The sequence below is a fragment of the Caloenas nicobarica genome, chromosome 1, assembly GCF_036013445.1.
Source record: "Caloenas nicobarica isolate bCalNic1 chromosome 1, bCalNic1.hap1, whole genome shotgun sequence".
Classification (NCBI taxonomy): Eukaryota; Metazoa; Chordata; class Aves; order Columbiformes; family Columbidae; genus Caloenas; species Caloenas nicobarica.
The window spans coordinates 59185192-59206502 of record NC_088245.1 but is presented as its reverse complement, the minus strand read 5'-3'; the positions used below and the strand labels follow the sequence as shown (position 1 = coordinate 59206502).

At 51.4% G+C, this 21311-nt stretch overlaps 1 protein-coding gene across 2 annotated transcripts; it reads left to right on the top strand.

Annotated features, from left to right (window-relative positions):
• Positions 1-159: 159 nt before the first annotated feature.
• On the top strand, positions 160-21176 carry TOM1 (target of myb1 membrane trafficking protein). Of its 2 annotated transcripts, XM_065633406.1 has the most exons (16): positions 160-265; positions 7829-7913; positions 9635-9713; positions 9859-10008; positions 10112-10246; positions 10495-10641; positions 11418-11534; positions 11971-12104; positions 12767-12800; positions 13360-13465; positions 14469-14589; positions 17021-17096; positions 17540-17602; positions 19255-19314; positions 19653-19689; positions 19794-21176. In XM_065633406.1, exons 1-16 carry the CDS (start codon positions 214-216, stop codon positions 19940-19942), a joined length of 1545 nt encoding a protein of 514 aa, XP_065489478.1. In that variant the 5' UTR covers positions 160-213; the 3' UTR covers positions 19943-21176. The 2 variants fall into 2 exon arrangements, with proteins under 2 accessions (XP_065489478.1, XP_065489487.1); XM_065633415.1 differs by lacking the exon at positions 17540-17602.
• Positions 21177-21311: the final 135 nt, after the last annotated feature.

Sequence of the window (21311 nt, the reverse complement as noted above, 5' to 3'; positions counted from 1 at the left end):
GCCCTGCCTCGGCAGCCGCCGCGCACGGAGCGGACAGCGGCGGCGTGGGGCCGGCCGGGCCCCGCCTCGCTCCGCGCCTCAGCCCCGCGGCGGGGCCGGGCGGGCCCGGGCGGCGGCCGCTGGCGTCACAGCGGGGCCCGGGCGGGGACCCGCCCCGGCCTGGCGCTGCGGGTCACGTGAGCGGCGGCGTCAGCTGATCGCGGCGCGGCGGCGATGGACTTTCTGCTGGGGAACCCCTTCAGCTCCCCCGTGGGGCAGCGCATCGGTGAGCCCCGCGGCCGCGCGCCCCCGCCGCCCTCCCCGCCCGCCCGCTCGCCCGTCCTCTCCCCCAACCCGCGCCCCCGGGGGCGCTCGCCCGCCCGCCGGACCCCTTCCTCCGGGAAGCGTCGGCCCCCGCCTTCGCGGTGGGACAGAGAGGCCGTCGACCAATTAGAGGAGAGATCCGCTCTGACTGACGGGCATTGGCGACCAATAGTGGGCGCGCAGCCCGAGGCGGCTCCGCCGGCGGCCCCGCCAGCCAATCGGGGAGCGAGGGGGTCTTGAGGTGGCGAGGCGAGGTTTCCTTATTTAAAGGGACCGCGGACCAGTGGTCCGAGCCACGCCCCCCCGGTAGAGGCGAGGTCCGTGATTGGCTCGGGGCCATTCCCGCCCGCACCTTTTTGGGGGCTTCGCGAGAGGGGCGGGGTCCTACCGGGGGTGGGGGGCGCAGCAGAGGTTGCTGATTGGCTGGGCTCCAGCTGCAGCGGCCTATCACATTCTGGGCGGGAAGGGGCCACCTGCTCTGTGAGCTGAGGGCATCACTGCGCTGGGGGCTGCGGGGGGACAGGGGCTGCGGGGTGGCCTGGCCCTGGGGCACCATGGCGCACCTCATCCCATCAGAGCTTCCCACCTGAAGGACGAGCACCCTGGGCACCCCGGGCATGGCTGCCCAGCCTGCACTGCCCAGCACAGAGGTCTGGGACAAGCGGGGCCTGGGAGGGCCATGCCCCGGCTCTGGGGAGAGCAGCTCCCCTGCGGCATGGGCCTTGTCGCGGGGCTGAGTACCAGCCCCGGCAGTGAAATGTGTGACCTTGCAGGCCCGCAGACACACAGTCTCTTTTAGCTCCTGTGCTCAAGTCAACTAGGTGAACACAGGAGAAGGACATAGTCTGAGAAAGTGGAGCGAAGAGATGCTCTAGTTAGAAAGAACAAGACCATCCACAGCTGTGCCGGTCTCAAAGCAGACATGCAGTTCTTAAAATACTTAGAATAACGATTCCTTTCTTCCCATCTTGCCCGCATGCCTTCAGGTTGTCCTTGAAGGTTGCTGTTGCCTGTTTAAACTCTCCAGCTTGTGCAACATCCATTTGTAAGTTTACACGCTTGCTCAGTCTTGCTTTTTGTCACTCATGCAGACCTTTGTTCTTCGCTGTGAACATCTGGTCCCATCTGATCCAGTAGCTATCGGTGTAGGTTGTGTAGTAGTTGTTTCTGTGGGCAAACAGGCTGCTGTGGCTGGGGTGGGAACAGACCAAGCAGCTGCTTTAGGTAAATGCTTTTATAAGTGATGCTTGTTTTAGAGGCTGCCCAAAGCAGTGTCTGAATGATGTGGACAGGGGGCACTGCAGTGTGTATTGGGTAAGATAGGTGAGACACACAACAGCAAGGTGGGGTAAGGATCACCAGGGAAGGTTTTCTGTAACAAGAACCTCCAGATGATCTTTGATGTCTTCCCAGATTAATGTCACATGTTTCATTACACTTCCCAGGAGAAGCCATTTCCAGCCCTTTCCACAATGAATGCTCTTTGATTCCCTCAGTGAGTGCATCAGATATGGTTTTATGTTTGGGTAGAGGCAATCCTTAGATGTTATCTTTAGTTGTTATCTTTAGATGTCACAGACGGCTTCTTGCCCTCCGGATCTTCTCATCAGTACAGTAGCCAGACTGTAAGTGGGTTCGCTCTGGGCTTTGCTTTGGTTAAAGGAGGGATTTTTAAGCAACAAACCCAACAGCAAAGAATAGGAAAAAAGTATTTCAGTATTTCAAGAGTGTTATCAAACAGGAGTTTAGAGTCCTTAGTACCAGAGGTGTGACAGTAGAGAGATCTTAATAACTGGAGTTGATTGGGGTTATGTGAGTCCAAAAGGGTGGAGGAATTGCAGCATGTGAGAAAGAAGCTCAGTGTGGAGGACTTGAAACAGCTGGTGGCTGAAAATATGAAAATTTTCTCCTTTTGAACATTGCCTATCAACATCCCGGGGACATGGAGAAATGCTATCCTCCCTGTTTAATCTCAGACGTGAACATGACTTACGCAGACTTGTTTGGTAGGTCCATGGCAGCTCACGTTGAACCTGTGAGCCTGATCACCAAACCTGCACAGCACTCCTGCTTTGGGCTGTCTGCAGAAAGCTAATACTGTGTCCTTGTAAATCACTTGGGCAAAGTCACATAGGCCTGATAAAGCTTATAGAGTCTAAAATAGCTTCAGGTGAAGCCTACGAAATTAAAAAAAAAATCCTCTGTGGGACACTGCAGCGACAATCTCAAATTCCTTCATTAATGTTAATCTAGTAAGTCCCATTTATTTTGCTGACAAGGAAACAAATGCTCAGATAATCTCAGTGATCTGTCACAGAACAAGTCAGTTGCAGAGACGTAGATTTTCTAGCTTCTTACTCTCAGTCGAGATTTAGTCACAAAAGTTGCCTCTGTCCTGTTTTTGGACAGTGATGTCGCTTCCTAAGTAAGATGAATACAGACTTGTTTGAGGGGGGACTTTGTTTTTTGGTTGGTTGGGGGTTTTTGTTGTTATTGTGTGGATTTTTTTTTTTAAACACAGTACTTCAGTGGGAAAAATTCCAAAGAGTGCTGGAGCATCGTAGTTTGGATTCCCCTCTCAAAAAGGAAACATACTGTACCTCCATCTAGGAGCTAAGAGAAGCTTCGAAATGGAAAATCTAAATTCAAGGAGGTGCTCTGAGTGAGAGAACAGAGAGGAAACCACAAATGCTCTCTCCTGACCCTGGAAGTCCGGAATAACTAGTAATTATAGCAATACGAAAAGGGACAGAGACAGGTTATTTCAGTTATTTCAGCACAGGCAAGGGAGAGAAGTAACGGTGTGGCACAGAGAGGAAGAGGATTTTTGGGGATTGGGGGTTGGATTAAGCATGAGAAGCAGGAAAAGTTGAGACTGTAAAGAGGGAGCAAGTAAGAGAGGCTCACGGGTGAGGAAGAGGGGCAGATACAGCACAATACGCCAGAAAAAATCCCCACAGCCATTTGGATCTCACCTTGCAGGTGTCCCTAAAACTCCTTTGTGGGCTGGGACCGTGGGAGCTGGTGGGCAGATGTTGGCAGCTGTTGCCAGTAGCACTCTCCTCTCGGAGCCAGATGGGTCCCTGCAAGGTAGTGCTTCTCAAAAAGGCCTTGCCTTGCCTTCCATGCCTGCTCTGTCTGGAGGAGATGGGGCAAAGGCCATGATTGGAGAGTCGTTTGATCCCTAAGACTTTGAGCTGATTCACAGGAAAGAAGTCAGAGACACAAATACCGGCAGCACTATGTCAGCACAAGTCAGTGTCCATCACCATCCTTCAATTAGGTTTGGAGACGCATCTGTTTTCTCTCTAGAAAGCGCGTTGTCCCCTCCATCTTTGGAGGAGCCATACAGCTGGATGGGGGAGCCTGGACTGAGCTGGTGCTGAAGTTTCCTCAAGGGAAGCAAAAGCATGAGGCTCTGCACGGAGACTTTGTACGGGACGCTGGTTTGGGCTAGGGGGTTCATTGATTGAAGAGAAGTTGGGAGAAAGGACTGTTAATTTTGCTTTCTGCTGACCCTACGCTGCCTTATGCAGCGAAACCACCTGTTGCAATGGGTGAGAAGGTGCTCGATGGCTTTGCTGAGGAATTTAAAGCCAGCAAGACTGTGGGCAATGTTGGTTAAGGGCCTGACTTGGAGGAGGGGCACAGAGTCTCTGGCGAGCTGCGGCAGAGCTTGTCACAGGCGAAGCGTTTCCGAGTGGCGCCAGGCTGGTTATGAGAGCTTCAGATCTGTGACGGGGAGCAAAGGGGACAGGAGCCTGCACAGTATCTTCCGTCCCCGGCTCCTGTACTTCCCCGCGCTACTGACGGTCCTGCCGGTGTGCTGCTGCAGGGACAGCTGGGTGGGATTGCCAGCCCCACGGTGGGCTCTTCCCAGCCCCAAGGGCAGCGACGGCAAACTTGAAAAGAAGCAAAGCTGTGACATTTTCTCATGGCACGAAGTAACGTACAGTTCCGTTTTGTCAGTTGCGCCGAGCTCAGAGTTCTTTCTTATCTGAGGATTCCAGATAACTTTTATAACCTAGTCATCAGGCTCAGGCACACACCAAATGCCAGGCAGGCAAAGAGTCAATGCTCTGGTTCAACCCGTACCACAGTCCTCAGCGGTTCTGGGTCAACCCGTGCAATTTGTGAGGCAGCAGACTGGAATCAGGCAAACCCCAGCGCTGACACACCCGGGAAGCCGGACTGGCTGCCAAAACTTTGTGGCTTTGAAGCGGCTCCCTGAAGGGCCTCCTGTACCTTCAGCAGCCGGTTGGTTTCGGTCTTGGAGGGAGGCAGCATTCATACAGCGTTCATACAGCATTCGTACAGCATCCATACACTCGCTGTTAACCTCTGCCCTGGGAAATTCTCTGGGCCAGGTCAAGCTCGGCTCATTAGCCAGCTCGGCTCATTAGCACACAGAAGCAGACGCTGCCTGATGAGCCCCATCAGGCAGAGCGCTGGGCGGGCGGCACGGCCCTGCCTCCTCTGCTCGCTGTTTTTAGGGACTTATTGCTGTCCCCAGCCATCCCAGGCTCAGATTTCGTGCGGGGCAGACAGCTCATGTGCTAATTATGACTTCTAAAATGGGGCCAGCCACCCTGATCTGTCATGTGACTAATGAATAGACTTCATTTTCTTCCCTTCTGCAGGCTTTAGTAAAAGGGTAAAGTTCAGGATTTCAGATAAAACTCTGACATATCCTTCTAGGCTTGGGCAGTCCCTTAGGGCTTGGAAGCAAGGAGGATTAAAAGGGCATTAGTGCCAGCTCTCCCAAGGCCAGTTAGGCCAGGCCTTAACCCATACTGGGTAAATTCAAGCACTTTGTCCTTGGAAATGCCTCATGGTCACGTTCCTGTTTTCCATATGCCCTAATACTGCCCTTCCAGCTTTGCATTTTTTAAGCCTATGTTGCATTTATGGCAAGTTTGCTGCTTTCCTGCAGCTTTTTGTTGGCCCACGTGTGAACAGGATAACAGCGAGGTGGCATATGTCACTTCTGAGGAAGCCCTGTTTTCCCATAAGTGGCCAGCCAGGTGAAGGAGCACATGCGGTTTGTTTGCATTCCTTTACGGAAAGCAAACCTGCTGCCCCACCATGGCAGGACCGGTGTGTTTGGAGGAAAAGGGCGGGTAGGGAGCAGGTCACAGTGTGCCACCAAGCATAGGGAAGCGAGGAAAGGGTGTTTGCAGACTCAGTTTATGTTTGCAGACAGTGAAAATGAGGATGAGGAGGGTTGGGGAGACTTTTGAACAGCAAAGATGTGATGGTTAAAGGCAGTTTTCATTTCATCATTGGCTTCTTCTGTAGGTCAGAGCTTCCTGGCAGCCTGAGCCCAGTTCCCAAGTTGTGGGGTTTTTTTTCCTTCCGTGCATGGTGTATTTCTTCAGGGGTGAGAAGGGTGGATGTGGACTTCCCTTCAGTAGAGCAACTCCTGTGTGATTGATTTGTGTGCTTCGTTGCCAGAGGCAGCAAACAATACAGAGACACTTCTGGCTGGGCTGGGGTTCCAGACGAGGTGTGTCATGAGCAGGAGGTGCTCCTCAGCATGCTGGTGGAGAACACAAGTAAAGGGTGGTTTGGTGACCACCTGTGCCAAATCCATCAGACCAACCTGAACTTCAATCTGCCTGCCGGCAAGGCTGGTCCTGTGGTGTCCCGGAGCTGGAGGAAACCTGGAGCTCTGCTTCTGTACCAAGCCTTGATCTCAAAGGAGCCCTGACAGAAAACGTTTTCCCCCTGTGTATTACCACAGTTTTACCCATTCATTGGTATATGCTCTGGTGCACCAGACATGCTCCTCTGCACCCCACTGCCCTGGAGATGTTCTCCAATACATCACCCAACATGATGCCACCTCCTGTGCCTTACTGGGGGACCTTAGATCTGCAAGACACCAGGATTCTTCTACAAAATTAATATTTGAAGTGAAAAAAGTTCACCTGCATCAGGGAGCCTTCAGGATATTACAGCAGCAGCCAGACTTTCAGAAAGGTGGAAGAGCATCAAGAACGTTCTGCCATTCTCCTTCCCTTGTTTGCCTTCTTTCATCTGGCTGTGGCCACAATGTACTCAACGTAATCACAGTGTAATCAGTGCATTCTGCAGTCAAAAGAAAAGGTGGTGGCTGGATTGTGATAAGATTTGGATAAGTAGCTTCATGCCGTGGTGTGTGAGCTATGGAGGGACACAAAGAGGCTGCATTGCAGAGTGCTGTGAATAACTCTCTACCTGACCCTTAAAAATGGGACATCTCAAAACATGATGGATGTGCTTACCCAGGCAGGAGGTTAAAAAAAATCTTATTTTTCCTATGTTATGGCCCCATCCCACTACAGCTCTGTGAATGGGCATTTCATTTCATTCCCAAAGAGGGATCATTACCTGCTGGGTCAAAATCAGGAAAAGGCAGCTCTGCAGAGGGAGGCCTCCTCCAAAAGGGTAGAGGACCCACAGCAGCAATGACCAGCTTCAGATTTCACAGGGACAGCAGTTTCAAAAAAGACCTTGTTGGGTCTGAGCTCTCCTGAAGAGCACCTGGCAGGTGCTAAACCAGTCTGGCTAGTTTTAATTCCTTGCTCCAGTGCTAAGTCAAGCGATTTATAGGATGGGAGAGCTGGGAAGGATGGTTCTTGTCCTCTGTTTGATGCGTCTCTGTGTTTCCCCGTGGTCTGGAGAGTGCCTGGGTCCTGCATGCCCCACTGGCGGTTCTCTTCCCCGCAGCCACTGGGGCTGTCCCTGAAGGCATCAGCCAGCGGGAGCGGCCAGGACTGAGACATGGCTGATTATAGGGTGGAGACACTGGTGCTCTCAGTAATAGCTGCTCATTTCCCAAATCTCTGCCTTGAATAACATCAAGGCTGACTGAGGAATTCCTAATTAAAGGGGACACGATCAAAGCTGAAACAATATTGCTTCCACTTCAGCCTTCGGTCCACTTTTGTCCATTCTTCCCAGAGGCCAGAAGTTCTGGGGAAAGTCGTAAATGTCAAACAAGAGAGAGCTCTGCTTTGGCTGTTTATGTTTGCTTGTTTGTTTTTGTAGGGCCTGTGTAAAAAGAAGGGTGTAGATTCTTTTGTCTCCTTAATTTGGTGCAAACCAGGCGTGGTGCCATTTGCCTCAGATCTGTGTCAGTGTGAGCAGACCAAACTCACGTTTTCTGGCCCTGCAGCAACAAAGCAAATAAGCCCCCTTTTCTCCAACTGTGGAGCTCAAGTCATGCTGAGCCACCTCCCTTCATGTGCAGGACACCAGAAATCACGCAGTGTGTTGTTTGTGTGTTGGTAGCTTGGGTGGTGTGGGCAAAGTTGAGCAACCACCCATCCCAGCGCCAGCCAGCCATGGGCTTTGGGGTGGTGACATCTAGCGGGGAGCACTTGTGGCCTGGACCTTGCAGCCAGAGTCACCTCCTTGCGTGTTGTGGTGGAAGCCAGGGAGAAGGTGGCTGGGGTCTGGGGTGTTGTGACAGCTGAACAGCAACCCATGAGTGTGCCAGCACTGCTTTTATCCTCACTCTGTCTTGGCTTCTGTTTTCCAGAGAGAGCTACTGATGGGTCCCTGCGGAGTGAGGACTGGGCTCTCAACATGGAGATCTGCGACATCATTAACGAGACTGAAGAAGGGTAAGGAAGCTGGCAAGGGTGCACATCCAGCAGCAGGTCCCAGCATAGCCTGTAACGCTACATCCCTACACTGCAGTGGTAGCATGCACTGGTGGAGGTAATTAGCCAGGCTTCCCAACAGTCCCTTAGACGAGACTCTGCTTGTCAGAGCATCTGTTAGATGCTTCCCTGTAATCTTCTTGAGTGCTGGGAGCCATTTAAACAGGCTTTATGGTCCCCAGAGAAACCTCGATTCAAGTCAGTCTGCCTCCCATCTCCCAAAGGCATAGTTGCAATTCTTCCACTTTGGTTTATTCCTCCTTCAATACCCTTCTCTTTCTCTCCTCTGGGAATATAAAAATCTGCTGGCTGGTGACTAAGCAGAGAGGAAAATCTCAGGCTGCTATTTGGTCCTCTGACTGTGCAAGTCCTACTGGGGTTCACTTCTCAGGTATTTTCGTGTATGGTCACTCAGACATGCGCAGAGTGGATGGGGGAGCCCTTGTCTCCCTCTCCCTGCAGGGAGATGTTCAGAAATCTGCCAGACTCGTTAACTCTGGACCTGGGAATTTGCCAGTGAATTCAAGGGGGACTGCTCCTTCTCACAGTGGAGGTGCCAAGAGCAGCATGTAAAAAAGAAGGTGCTACATGGAATAAAAAATGTAGGTTTCCCTCCTGCTGTCCTACCCCACAGTGATGCTGACAGGATTAGCAAGCTCAGCCTTCAGCTTAACAGTTGTATGAAAACAGAGTCAAGCATCTCTACTCACAGATCTGTCACTACTTCTTTTCCATGCTATCCCCACAGTGCAAATACGCCTGTCTCTGCCCACAGTTCTCAGTCTCAAGCTGTGGCCACTTGGTGTTTCAGTTCTGCCCACCTGATAACGCAGCCGTACCCTCCTGGCGTGGTGGGCTTTCCCATTGCCTTCTAATGTCCATCCATGGCAGCCATGCTGCCCCGTGGGCCAATGCACTCCTGCCCTCCTCGTTGCCTCCGTGTCTCTACCCCACTCTTCTCCTCCAGCTCTGCTGCTCTTCCAGCCCAGCCTCTCTTCGTGTGTGCTGCCAGAGCGTGTTAGTTCACTTGTGCCCTCTCACAGGACCACATTGGGCTGAGACCGCAGTGCTTCTCCCCTCTGAGAATGGTTAAGGAGACCCTGCTATGCTGCTGCTGTCTTGGCCACCTGCAACATAGACAAGATTTTGCCACTGTGTCTCCGTGCTGCTTTTTAGCCCACTTTCCTCCAGGGGAATATTGTTTAACAGTCTCTCTTTCAGTAACACAGGGATGGTTGCGGCTTGCTCTCTCCTTCACGTTTCTAACCCACGCCAAGCTTTCTTGTGATCTCCTCCTCTACAGTCTTTCTGCCATGGGATTTTGCTCTACCCCAGCTGACATTTTTGTGTTGTTTTCTTTAACATTTTGCAAATGCATTTCTAGCATTGCTTTTACTCTGCTCTCCGTTGTGCCCTGTACACCTCGAGTTGTTGCAGACATCAGCACAGGGGCCTCCAACTTCAGTAACAGCATTTAAAAGCAGGACCCATCTCCTTTTGCAGAACCACAGGCAGAAGCTGCTTTACCAGTCATTTCTTCAAGCCCCCCTGAAAACATGGTGGGGAACATCGTGACCACCTGCTGAGCATGAGGATCTAGAGCCAGTGGCTGTTGTGCTTTACCTCTCTGTAGGTAGGTCTCAGCCTTCTGATGATCGTTCTTCATCTGATTTCTCTTGCAGGCCCAAAGACGCTTTCCGAGCCATTAAGAAGAGAATTGTAGGGAATAAGAACTTCCATGAAGTTATGCTGGCTTTGACGGTGAGTGGTCAGGGCTCTTTCCCAGCTCTGTGATATCCTGCTGTAAAGCTGAGTCCCTGGCTGAAAAGACATGGGTACCTAAAGCCAACAAGGGGAACACACATAGGCAGAGAAGGCTATAGCTAATGCCTTGTTGTCTTTGAAGGTCCTGGAGACATGCGTGAAAAACTGCGGCCATCGCTTCCATGTCCTTGTGTCCAGCCAGGACTTTGTAGAAGGTGTCCTGGTGAGAACAATCCTGCCGAAGAACAATCCACCTGCCATAGTGCATGACAAGGTGCTGACCCTCATCCAGGTGAGCCAAGAAGCATGAGCATCTGTGCCAGTTCAGACAGCGTTTGTCTTTAAGTGTACAGAAGACTAAATGATGATGAGCTGTACTGTCTCCTTCTCCCCAGTCCTGGGCAGATGCCTTCCGCAGCTCACCGGACTTGACTGGTGTTGTTGCTGTCTATGAAGACCTTAGACGGAAGGGCCTGGAGTTCCCCATGACTGATCTGGACATGCTGTCACCCATCCACACACCACAGAGGGTATGGGAGCATGCCTGAAGAGAAGGGTGTTAGGTAGCTGCTGTTCTGGAGCTATGAGGGAACTTCAGGAACTCTAGTTTGCATTTAGAGGGCTTGTGGGGAATGAGAAGCTCCAAGACAGCTTCTTTGCTGGAAGAGCTCTTGAAAACAGATGGGGAGTTGCCATCAACATTTCTCTCCACTGCCCTGTCAGCTGCGAGTGTCTAACATCTCCTTCTCTCTGTCACTTTTCCCACCTCTCTCTGTAGACTGTGTATAGCTCCAACTCCAAATCCGGACAGAACTCACCTGCAGTCAACTCCCCTCAGCAGATAGAGTCCATCCTCCACCCTGTCACCCTGCCCACCGGGAGAGGCACATCCAGCGACGCGCCCATCACACCCACACCAGAGCAGGTGAGTTGGACATGAGCCCCATGCTGCTGCTGAGGTTGTTTCACAAACACTGGGACCTGGTCCTTCCCCAGCCTCTGTCCTCACGGAGCCATTCCTCTAAAGCACAGTCCCTCGAGAGCTCCCCAGAGCTCCACTGTGGTCACAGTGATGAGCTGAGATACCACAAACATGGAGAGGTTATGTTTTCCTCAGACAGGGCTGCTTGCAGGTAGAAGGAAGACCTGGCTATAGGGAACTGGGGAACAGAGGAGCAGAGATTTCGAGTGAGGTCTTTGTAGTGCAGTACAGCAAAAGCTTGCTCAGTACATGCCTCCCTATCATCTGTTTATCTTGCCTCACTGCTGATTTTGAATCAACCCTGTCTGGCTATGTGGTTACCAAAGACTTTCTCACTTGCTTCCCCATCCTCTTTTCTCCTTCCTCACTCTGACTTCATATGACACCATGTTCAGCACCAAACTTCCAGCTGTTGGTAGGCTGCATCCCCTTGCAGAATAGAGGGTATAAAATGTTCTCAAGAGGCTCAATAGCAGCTTGTGAAACCAGAGGGGTAAAGCTTCAACTCTGCACTTAGCAGAGGCTCACCTTTTGAATGGGAGTTCATTTCCCCCTTTTACACCGCTTTGGAAATGAAATTATTCGAATGACTGTCACACAGGAGCTGCTAGCTGTGGAGAGATCTGAATCAGAACAGATCATAACACATGGAGTGCACTGCCATCCAGAGCTACCTCAGTCTTCCCCAGCAGAGCTGTCACTTCCCCTCCCTTTTGCAGATCGGGAAGCTGCACAGTGAGCTGGAAGTGGTGAATGGGAACGTGAAGGTCATGTCAGAGATGTTGACAGAGCTGGTGCCGTCCCAGGCCGAGCCTTCTGACCTGGAGCTGCTGCAAGTAAGGAGCACTGGCGAGGTGGAGGGCTGGCACACGCAGCTCGATTTAAAAATGACTTGATAGACTGAGGCATGACACTAGCCAGGCGTGGGGAACAATTGGACAGTTCAGTGCAGGGCTTATCGGGGAGAGATGGGATAAGGGAGGCACGGGAAGGGTGAAGTTTCAACTGCACTACTGAGGCTGGAATCATCTCACATGGGGACTTGTAGTCCCTGAGGGTTTTTCTTCCTGAGTAGTGCATTACACAAGAGGCATACAAGTCTTGTCTGTAAAGCTCAGACTCAGTTTACGTCTCAGTTTATCTCCTGCCCATCAACCCTTCCTAATAGACCCCAGTAGCCTCTAGGGTCTGTCTGTCCCAGTCAGATTTCCAAATCTGTGGGTGCTCAGCCTTAGCCTGACCTTTGCAGTAACTTCCCCCTGCTGTGAGCAGGAGCTGAATCGGACATGCAGAGCCATGCAGCAGCGTGTGCTGGAGCTGATTCCACGTGTCCTCCATGAGCAACTCACTGAAGAGCTGCTCCTCATCAATGACAACCTGAACAACGTCTTTCTGCGCTATGAAAGGTACCTTTCTCCTCCCTTCTCTGCCCTGCTCTTCCACAAGAGTTTACTGCCCCTCGAAGGCCTTCTATCCCACGCTTTTGATCTGCCCATGAGTATAACACTCAAGATGTATGAGTTTGTGTCATCCATCTTGAAGAACTAAGCCAATTCTGGTTTTGCCGATTATTCCTGTCTGTTCAAAACTGCTGGGTAAGTTACTGATGGAAATATAAAGATGTCCTTGTGACATAACCTGGAAGGAGGGAACTGCATGGGAAGAACGGGTTTTCTAGCTCTGAGGCAGATGGGGACAGAAAGGACTTGCCTAGGTGGGATCAGCACCCCTTTCTTTTTTCTGCTATTCAAACCCATCTCTTAAGCTAGGATGAAGTCTGGAGAATTTAGTCCCTGTGTCTGTATGGAGAGCTGAGTTTGAACCATATTGGTTAAAAGTAGCTCTGGAGATCACAACAAGCTTCCTTACACCACCTCTCAGGAGATATCAACTCTGTGGGCCTTGTTGTTGTGTCTTTGGTATTGAAGAGGATTTGGTTCCTGAACCATATTCCCCCTTTCCTAGTATGTAGGAAAGTGCAGGCTGTACCCAGCCTTATAAGAGATCTCATGGACTGTCAGTGAATAAGCATGAGCTACTGAAATGCATCCTGTTGTCTTTCTTGCAGGTTCGAGCGTCTTCGGACAGGACAGCCTGTTAAGGTAACTCAGAGCAACCATCCCCCTGTGCAGCTCGGTTTGCATCCTACAGGTCCAGCAGTGTTCTGCTGAATTGGAGAGAGGTTCAATCTGCCTCACTTACAAGCCGCAGGCTTTTCTCTCCCAGCCCAGCTGCACCAGGCCATGCTGGTGTGCAGGACACTCCAGTTCCCACTGCTCACCTCTTCCTCCCTGCCAGTGGGAGCCTTCCTCTCACCTGAAGAGCAAGAGCAGACCAGCACTAGTTCTGGTTTTCCAGTACCGAACATTGAGATGACTAACTCCCATATGAGCCTCCCTTTGTCCTCTGAACCAGCACCTACCCTACTTACTGATATCCAGCAGAGCTGGCAGGCTACCAAGCCATCTTCTGACCTGGGACACTATTCCCAGCCACTTCTCTGACCACTGTCCCCCTTCTCACAAGGAGAGGCTTCACAGCTGATATCTCTCAATGGGTACAGAAGGACTTCCCTCTCCAGTGTTAATGAACTAGGATTGTGGGGTCAGGGTGTCTGAGGTTCAGAAAATCTCCACCATCTTCCTTTGTTTTCCTCCAAAGGCATCAAATGAGGCAGAGAACAGCTTGATTGACCTGGGACCTGGTACTTCTGCAGTGAGACAGCCTGAAGTCACCAACAACCTTTCCTCTCAGCTGGCTGGAATGAGTATGTTGCCATGCAGTTTTCCCCTCAGCCCTTCTCCTGTGCTGCTCTGGGAATCCTTTCATGCCCTTGAGTTGCCTCCCAGAATTATTTAGTCACATTCATGAAGTAACTTAGAGAAGTAGGGTGTGCTGTCAACTAATAAACTCATGAAGAAACTTGTATATGCCCAAGGCACACAAGCAAACATCTCAGCATCACACCTCACATTGTGCAGGAGGTGGACATGACTTCAGAAGGACCTCAGCATTAGGCTGTAGCTGAGGAACGGACCTTCCAGCAGGGCAGAGGAGAGAGTTGCTCCCCCTCCAATGCCTAGCAGCAGCACGGTTACCTCTCTTGCTGTGTGGTGTCAGGCTGACCACTGAGGTCTGGGAGAAAAAAAGCAGCTGAGTTGTGCTGCAAAGGCAGCCATGGGCTCAGGATCCAGCACTTGACAGGTTGTTTACTCAAAAAGCCTGGTAGTCCCTGAGGGTTCTTCAAGGCATACCAACAGCCTACATAGCACTGCCTGAAGCTCTCACTAGCTGTGAGCACATTCATGCCTGGATGCAGCTACAGAAAATTGGCAAGACTGTTTTTTCAGACCAGATATTTTCAATTCAGGGTTTGTGAGATGATGCCTGAGTCATGAAAATCCACTCATCTGTCTCAGAGGTGCTTGCCCAGAAGCACAGGTTATCCTCTTCCGCACGTTATGGAGCAATTCCCTCTGAGTTGTCGTAAATAGTCAAGAACATCTAGCCTTCAGCATCAGGGCAGTAAATTGATGCTGCTGCTGCTTCCTGAAACTGAGCTAAAAATATTTGCTGAGCAGGCGAAGAAACTGCTTCTGTTACTTCATCCACAACACTGCACACACGTGTAGACTGTGGGCAGGATAGAAGAGTGGGCCTGGAGCAGTTTAGCCGGTTCTGATACCAGCTTCCCACCTAGCACCCTCCAAGCCCCCAGCCCTCCATTTACTGCTCTGTGCTGCCTGCTCACCCTGCTTTCCCTCCCACAGACCTGGGCTCGAGCAGCGTAAGCGCAGCGCTACGCTCCCTCGACACCTCTGGCAAGCTGGAAGAAGAGTTTGACATGTTTGCCCTGACCCGCGGCAGCTCGCTGGCTGAGCAGCGCAAAGAGTGAGTGTAGCAGCCCTGCTCTGTCCTGTCCTGCCTTCTTCTTGCAGAGGGGGAGGGCTCAGGGCAACTGCGGCTGCGACCCCAAACCCGCAGCAGCTCCTGGGAGATGGTAGGATGTGAAAGAAGAGCACTCTTCTGACGCACAGTGTTTGTAGGATGACCTCTGTGTTCCCAGTCTTTCTGCTGCTGTCATCTTCACAGTGTCCTGCTGGGCACAGGAAGAAGGAAGCAGCCTCTACGTGCGCATGTCCCTCACTGCTGGATAGTGGACTATGGTGCCACCTGTGCTGGAAAGGCTTAGTGTCTGGATGTGAGGGTGTGGAGTGGGACTGGCTGAATTTTCTTGTCTGTCTCTGAACTCACTTGCCCTGACTGGGATGATGTTGAGTTTGGGAATCACTGAATTTTGATGCAGCCTGATGGCAGAGTATTGAACTGGAGTGCAGGACATATGCAGGCAGTTGTGCTTTGCAAGGCAGGGCACTGCTCTTTGCCTCAGCTTCCCTGTTGGTAAGTGGGACTGATGTTTCTTCCTCCACAATGTGTTTGAGACCTCCTGGTGTAAAGTACTGAGAGTTGGGTCTGCATAGTACTGGCTGAACTGAAGAGGTCTCATTTCTACTGCAAAGAGAGGATTCCTGAATCCTTGTTCTGGGAGGAGCTGATAAGAGCTGTTCTGACCAGATCCCTTTGGCTCGTGAGACTGCAGCTGATCTCACTCTGTTTTGCCTGTCAGAGCCATCCGCTGCTCTCCAGCAGTTACCAAGAAGTAGAGCCCACAGGCACATGGCTGCCTCCCACCCTCAAAGACCTGTGCTCCTGATCTTCATCGAGGGGAGCACCTTGTTCTGCAGCTGGGCAGTAGCAAGTCAATGTCTCTTAAGGATGTCTCCTTTCATTCCTCTGCTTCAGACTGTTTCTGGTAAAAACGGTGGAGAAGTCCGTGGCCTACATACAACTTCATGTGCTTTTCCAATGGGTCTCCCCATCACTTCTACTGGAGGTTGTGCTGCCTGAGGACAGAGGCAGTCCAGGACAAAAAAACAGTGGTGCCGACAGCACCCAAACTGGGGCTGTAATCCGAGCCACTGGTATGTGCCCAGTCAGTGCTGGAGGCTAAGGGAGATCTGGGCAGGGATGCAATCGTATCCACTCCGCTGTGGCGCAATCCTTAACAGCCTGAGGCTTGTGATCTCTGCACAAGTAAAGAGACATCTTCTATTTATTCCTCACTGCCCTCCGTCTGCCTGCGCTTGCACTCTTGCCAGGTGGCCTCTGCTCTCACTGGCTCAGGCTTCACATTTCACTCACCAGTCTCTTCTCTCAGCAGACCCATTGCCCTGCTGCTCCCGGACGGGACGTGCTGGCAGGAGACACAGGCAGGGCTGGTGGAGTTTGTTCCTGACTCCCCCTATTCTTCATGTGTGTCTCGGTGAAGCAGTGCTTGAAACACCTCAAGCCTTTCCTGCCGTTCTTCCTCATCAGTGGCATGATAGCAGCGTTGTACTTCATCCTTGATGCCATTGTTCACAGCGGCCCCTTCACTGATGAGCACTTCTTCGAGAAGTTTGAGCGCCGGTGGCCCAAGCCCCTGGCCCTCCACAAAAACAGCTCCACTTGACGGTCTGCTGGATCTGCAAAAAGGGGCCTGGGAGCAGCTGGAGAGGAGACTTGTGGAGAGTTTCAGGGAAGGGCTTCATTCTCCCAGCACGGACGGACTATTTTCCCCACTCTGCACAGATCAAATGGTGACGTGTGGCATTAGCCTGTGTGGTATCAGCCTAATGGGGACTCAGAAATGTAATGAGGGAGGTTATGGGTGAGACATGTCTGTGTGTGGAGTTTGCTCTAATGGTGCATTTGGAGACCCTGAAGCAGCACTAGGCTCTTCTGATCATCCAGTCTCATCTCCTATGTAGCATAGACCAGTGAGTGTCTGCCACAATCCGTTCTTGAGTGGTATCAGTTAAAGAGATGTTTTTGAGTTGTGTTTGTGTCTGTGAAGGTAGGTTAGTATGTAGAAGCTTGTTGCTCGAATCCTTTCTAAAGTAGCTGTAATATTCCCATCAGTCTGTGTTAGTTATCTCTCTTCTGTAGTCAATCCCAGAGCAGATGAGTGTCCTTTCTGTAAGTCTGTGGTTTTGGTCTGTTGGATGGTTGTTCTCATATGATGCCTTGTCATCCTCCTTTCTTGTGCCAGGGCTGTCCTGTGGTATCCCACAGTGGTGTTGCAGTGCATAGATCAGTCTGTTTTGTGGTGGGCTACACCTTTAGTAGGGGTTTTGCACACCTTTCTAGAAGCTCTTGGGAGCAGAATGACAAGAGATGAAAAGCTGCGTAATCAGAAACACTGAATGTATGTTTAGGAGTTCCTGCTCTTCACTCTCACGCATCTTATCAGCCTGTGTGTTATCTAACTTCATGCTTTCAGGGTAAAGTACGAAGATCCTCAGGCCTCCAAAGGACTCGCTGGTGCCCTGGATGCCCGGCAGCAGAACACAGGAACGGTAAGTGGCCACAGAGCTTTTAGTGCATCAGCAGGAATGAGAGTAACCTCCTTGCTCACCAACACAATAAATGTGCTGTCTGTCTGGAAAAAAATCAACTGCTTCTCATGACTGATTATAACTTGCATTCTCCATCAACCTGCATTTCCTGCCTGGGCTCTATACCTCATTCTTTAAACCCCAGAGGTGGGGGACTATGGAAAGTCTGGAGTTGACTCTGTCAGTAACAGGATGGCCTCCTTATATCTGCAGGGAAATTTCCACCTGGAAATGTATGCTTTATTCCCCTTCAGGAGGTTTCCAAGTCCAGTTGCCTTCTCTCTGCCATCAAAGAAGTAGATCACCAGTATTAGTGTGTTCTTTCCCCCACCCTAAACCTACTACCTCCCCTCTCCCTCACCCTCTGCGATAGCAGCTTTCAGTGCGGCCTCTCTCTCGAGCAGGGGGAGTCTGGTGCCACTAGTGATGGAGCTCAGCTGACTAAGTGGATGATGCGGCAAGGAATGGTGAGATGGTGGAGTGCCAGCAGGGAGGAAGGAAGCTGGGGCTGCTGAACTAGAAGTGGCACTGGCACAGCACATGAGGATGCACAGCAGACATCAGCAGAGACTGCAAAGTGAAATGGAGTAACCATGGGCTAGGCCAGTAGTGGAGACCAGAGCTGGGAAGGAAGCAGGCAGAGTGTCAGTCCTTCCTCAAGGAAACATGTTTGTAGGAAAAAATCCTAGGATTTTTTGGCCTGTTTTGGGGCAGGCGTCTGAGGCAGAGGCGCTAACTGGTGGCATCATGAGGAAGGCTACTGCCATTCATTCCCCCTGCAGCCTCTCCTGCTCAGCATGAGCTGGCCCATTTGGAGGAAGACACATCTTGGCTTTTACCCTCTTCAAGGCCTCCTCCTCTAGCTAAAGTGTTAGAGCCTTCAGGCTGTTGAATTTTGTCTTTTGGCAGCAGGAATTCCTTTGATTCCATCCTCTCAGGCACACTGAAGCTTTGACACACTCCCAGGTTTGAAGCTTGTTAGCCTGTCTTCTTGAAATGGGTACCGCCCAAACTGATGTCTGCTCTAGGAAGTCTCCCCACATGCTGTCCAGTTGGTTTGAATGCAATTCTACCCCAAAGAGTTCCTCTCTGGGTAGACAAAGCCAGTTCGCTTTTAAACTTCCCTAATCTCACACATCCTCTTCCATCCCCATTGATCCATCTGCCAGCTGTGGTAACTGGTAACGCTCCCTGGTTTGGGGAAATCTGCCTGTCCTTGGTAAAAAGGCTTTGCTCTTTTTCTTGGTCTTGCTGTTTTCCTGAGAGCAGGGGAGCTATATATATTAGGAGACTAATAAATAACTTCCCACAAATGCTCTCTCGTGCTTCTGCTTGTGGAGCCTCTAGCAAGGGCTGCTCCTTGCTCGGCTTTGTTCAGGAGCTTGTGACTGGAAAAAAGGATCTGGGGTTTTGAATCAGACTTGGTTTGCTTCAAGGTTGCCTCTGTCCACTAGGAAGGTGTCTCTTTGCTGCTTAAATTGGTGAGGGACATGAAGCCTTCTGAGCAAGCCTCATCCCTACTGGAAGTAAAATTTACTTTGTAAAGGACTTTCTCTTTGGTAGGTCTGTTTCTGTAGTTTGGTGTGATGTCAAATCCTGCTGTGCTCCATGATCCTACCAGGGAATCACTTCTTGGCAGATGTCATTCCCCCTTAATGTGGTGCCAAACCTGGCATGTCCGATATCTTCAGCATCGCAGACTTTGACATCAGACTGTCACTGGTTTGTAGAAAGGAGGAGGTGTGGAGAAAAACACATCTCCTGTTCTCTGGCTGCCTAACACAAGCAGCCAACTTCCACCTAGTGAGTCCTCACCAAAATGGAAAGCTTGGTCCAGTCCTAACACCCCAAAGCCAACCACCAAACCCCAGATGCTTCGAATGGTGTGTACCCTGGAAACTGTGCATGTCTGGGTGTGGGTGGGGCAGAGGAAGCAGGTGAGCGGTGGCATTGGTAGCTGGGATTGCTTTGCAGTGGCACTGGCTGGATTCAGAAGGGCCTGAGCTGACTGAATGGTGGAGCGAGAGGGTTAGCTTTTGGGTCGGGCTGTTTGCAGAGTGGGTTTCCTGGAATATCCTGTCTTTTCTTGGCCTCATCACTCTTTTTCCTTCTGTCCTAGGTGCCGGTTCCCCAAGCCAATTTCATGGAAGACATAGAAAAATGGCTCTCCACTGATGTGGTAAGTGAGGAGCCAGCAGTCCTGCCAGATTTTGTCTGTGGGGCTGGATTTTAGGCAGGGTACAAAAGTGCTGGCACTGCGGAATGTGTGGTACAGGCTGCTCGGAGGGAGCAGGGAAGGAAGAGCCAAGGACACAGGGTTTGGAATAACATACCAGTATAAATAGCCTTTTGGGAGGCATAGCTAATGAAGTGAGGCTCAGAGCCACTCTAACCTGTTTGTACACTAGAAGTGGGGGCAGCACTATCCCATCTCTCTCCATGCAGACAATGAATCACATCTGTGGAGATGCCTTTGTCTACCTTGCTTCTAACCGTGCCCTTCTCCTCCTTCCCTAGGGAGAGTCAGAAGATGCAAAAGGTGTCACCAGTGAAGGTAAGACTTGCCAGCCAAGCCCTTTCTCCAGCTGTTCCTGGCAGCACCTTGGCTCTTCCACAGACCTCCCTCCTTGCTAATCCTCTGCTCTTCTCTCACCCCAGAGTTTGACAAGTTTCTGGAAGAGCGAGCAAAAGTTGCAGACCGGCTACCCAATTTGTCCAGCTCCTCAGCAGGGACGTCCACCTCCCCTCCTGCCGCCAGCCGTCATCGGAAGCAAGAAAAGGAAGACGATGCCATGTTTGCCTTGTGAACACTGTGGACTGGTGTGCTGTGGAGCAAGAGGCTGTGTGTGCTGTTTTGCTTGCCTTCGACCAGGGGCCAGCAGGGGAAGGACTCTGTCCCCTTCCTCCACTCTCTTCCTGTTTCCCCTTTGAGTTGTTTTTATTTTTAAGCTTTCAGATTTCAGATAATCTTCGTTGTGTTTAGGGATGTCACACAATAGACTTGTGAAGGGGGTTTTCAAAGCTGCTAGAGAATGTGCAAGTTCAGTGGTCTTTTTTTTTTTATTTTGGTACAGTGTGGGCTAAGTGGATGGAGCTCCCCATCCCCCTCTCCAGTGAGGTAGTTAGAGATCTTGCCCATGGAACAGGAGAGGCTGCAGTCTGCTGCTGAAATCATTCCTGCCTGGCTCTTCCCTTGGCCCTTCCCTAGGATGGCTCTCCAGCCCTCTGCCTGCCAGTGTTAGACTGGAAAGCACTGGGATGTGAAGCATCACAGGTGGCAGAGCAGGAACACTAATGGTACAATAGAGGCGCCCTGTTGCTCTAGTCTCTCTTGCACAAGTGCTTGTGGTATGCAACACCTTCCCACTCACGACCTCTTCTCTTCCTCTTCCCTTCCTCCCGCTCCCCACCATTTTATCCAGAATCCCACCCACAGCCCGAAAGTTTCCGTTGCGTCACCAAAGCCCTGGGCTGCACACAGGGCTTGAGTTGTGAGCGGTGCCTCAGGCTGAAGGGTAGGATGTGCCTTCGGCAAACTCTTTGCAGTTAATTTAATTCTCCCATTATTATACTTTTCTCCCCTGCTTCCCCCGTGCAATCCCACCTCCTTCTCTCACTTCCACTGATGCCTTGTACCATGTTGTGGGGAATCTCTCTGAGCCTTTCATCAGGCCAACACTGCAGACTCCCTCAGGGTAGCTGTTTGTGCTGGGGGTGAAGAGCTGTGCTCCCTAAAGCAGGAGGCTCTTAGATCGACACCGTTATACCAGCAAGACCATGCTGTTTCTGGAGCAGCTTGCTCAGCTCGTGAGCACCAAGGTGAAGCGAGACATCAGTCATCTCATGCCTGCAGCAGCTAGGAGTTCCTTCGCATGGGGGGAGAAAAACCCTTCTGAGCAAACCCCACACGCTGCCCAATTGTAAAAGGCAGCCAGGGAGGAGGGTGCCAAGCCTGGGGCTCCTGCTCGTGGGATTTCTTGTTGAGCACGGTAGAGTTGCCTTTTTTTTATTGCACATTAAACGAGCAAAGTCTTGAGCTTCCCTTGAAGATATGCGTGTGCTGGCGTGGGGAGGGAGGGAGCCTGGGGGGAAGAAGAGAGGTGCACCCGTGCAACCACATTTGCTCTGCACAAAAAGGCAAGGTCATTGTGGTGCTGAGACGAGGCAGAGCACGGG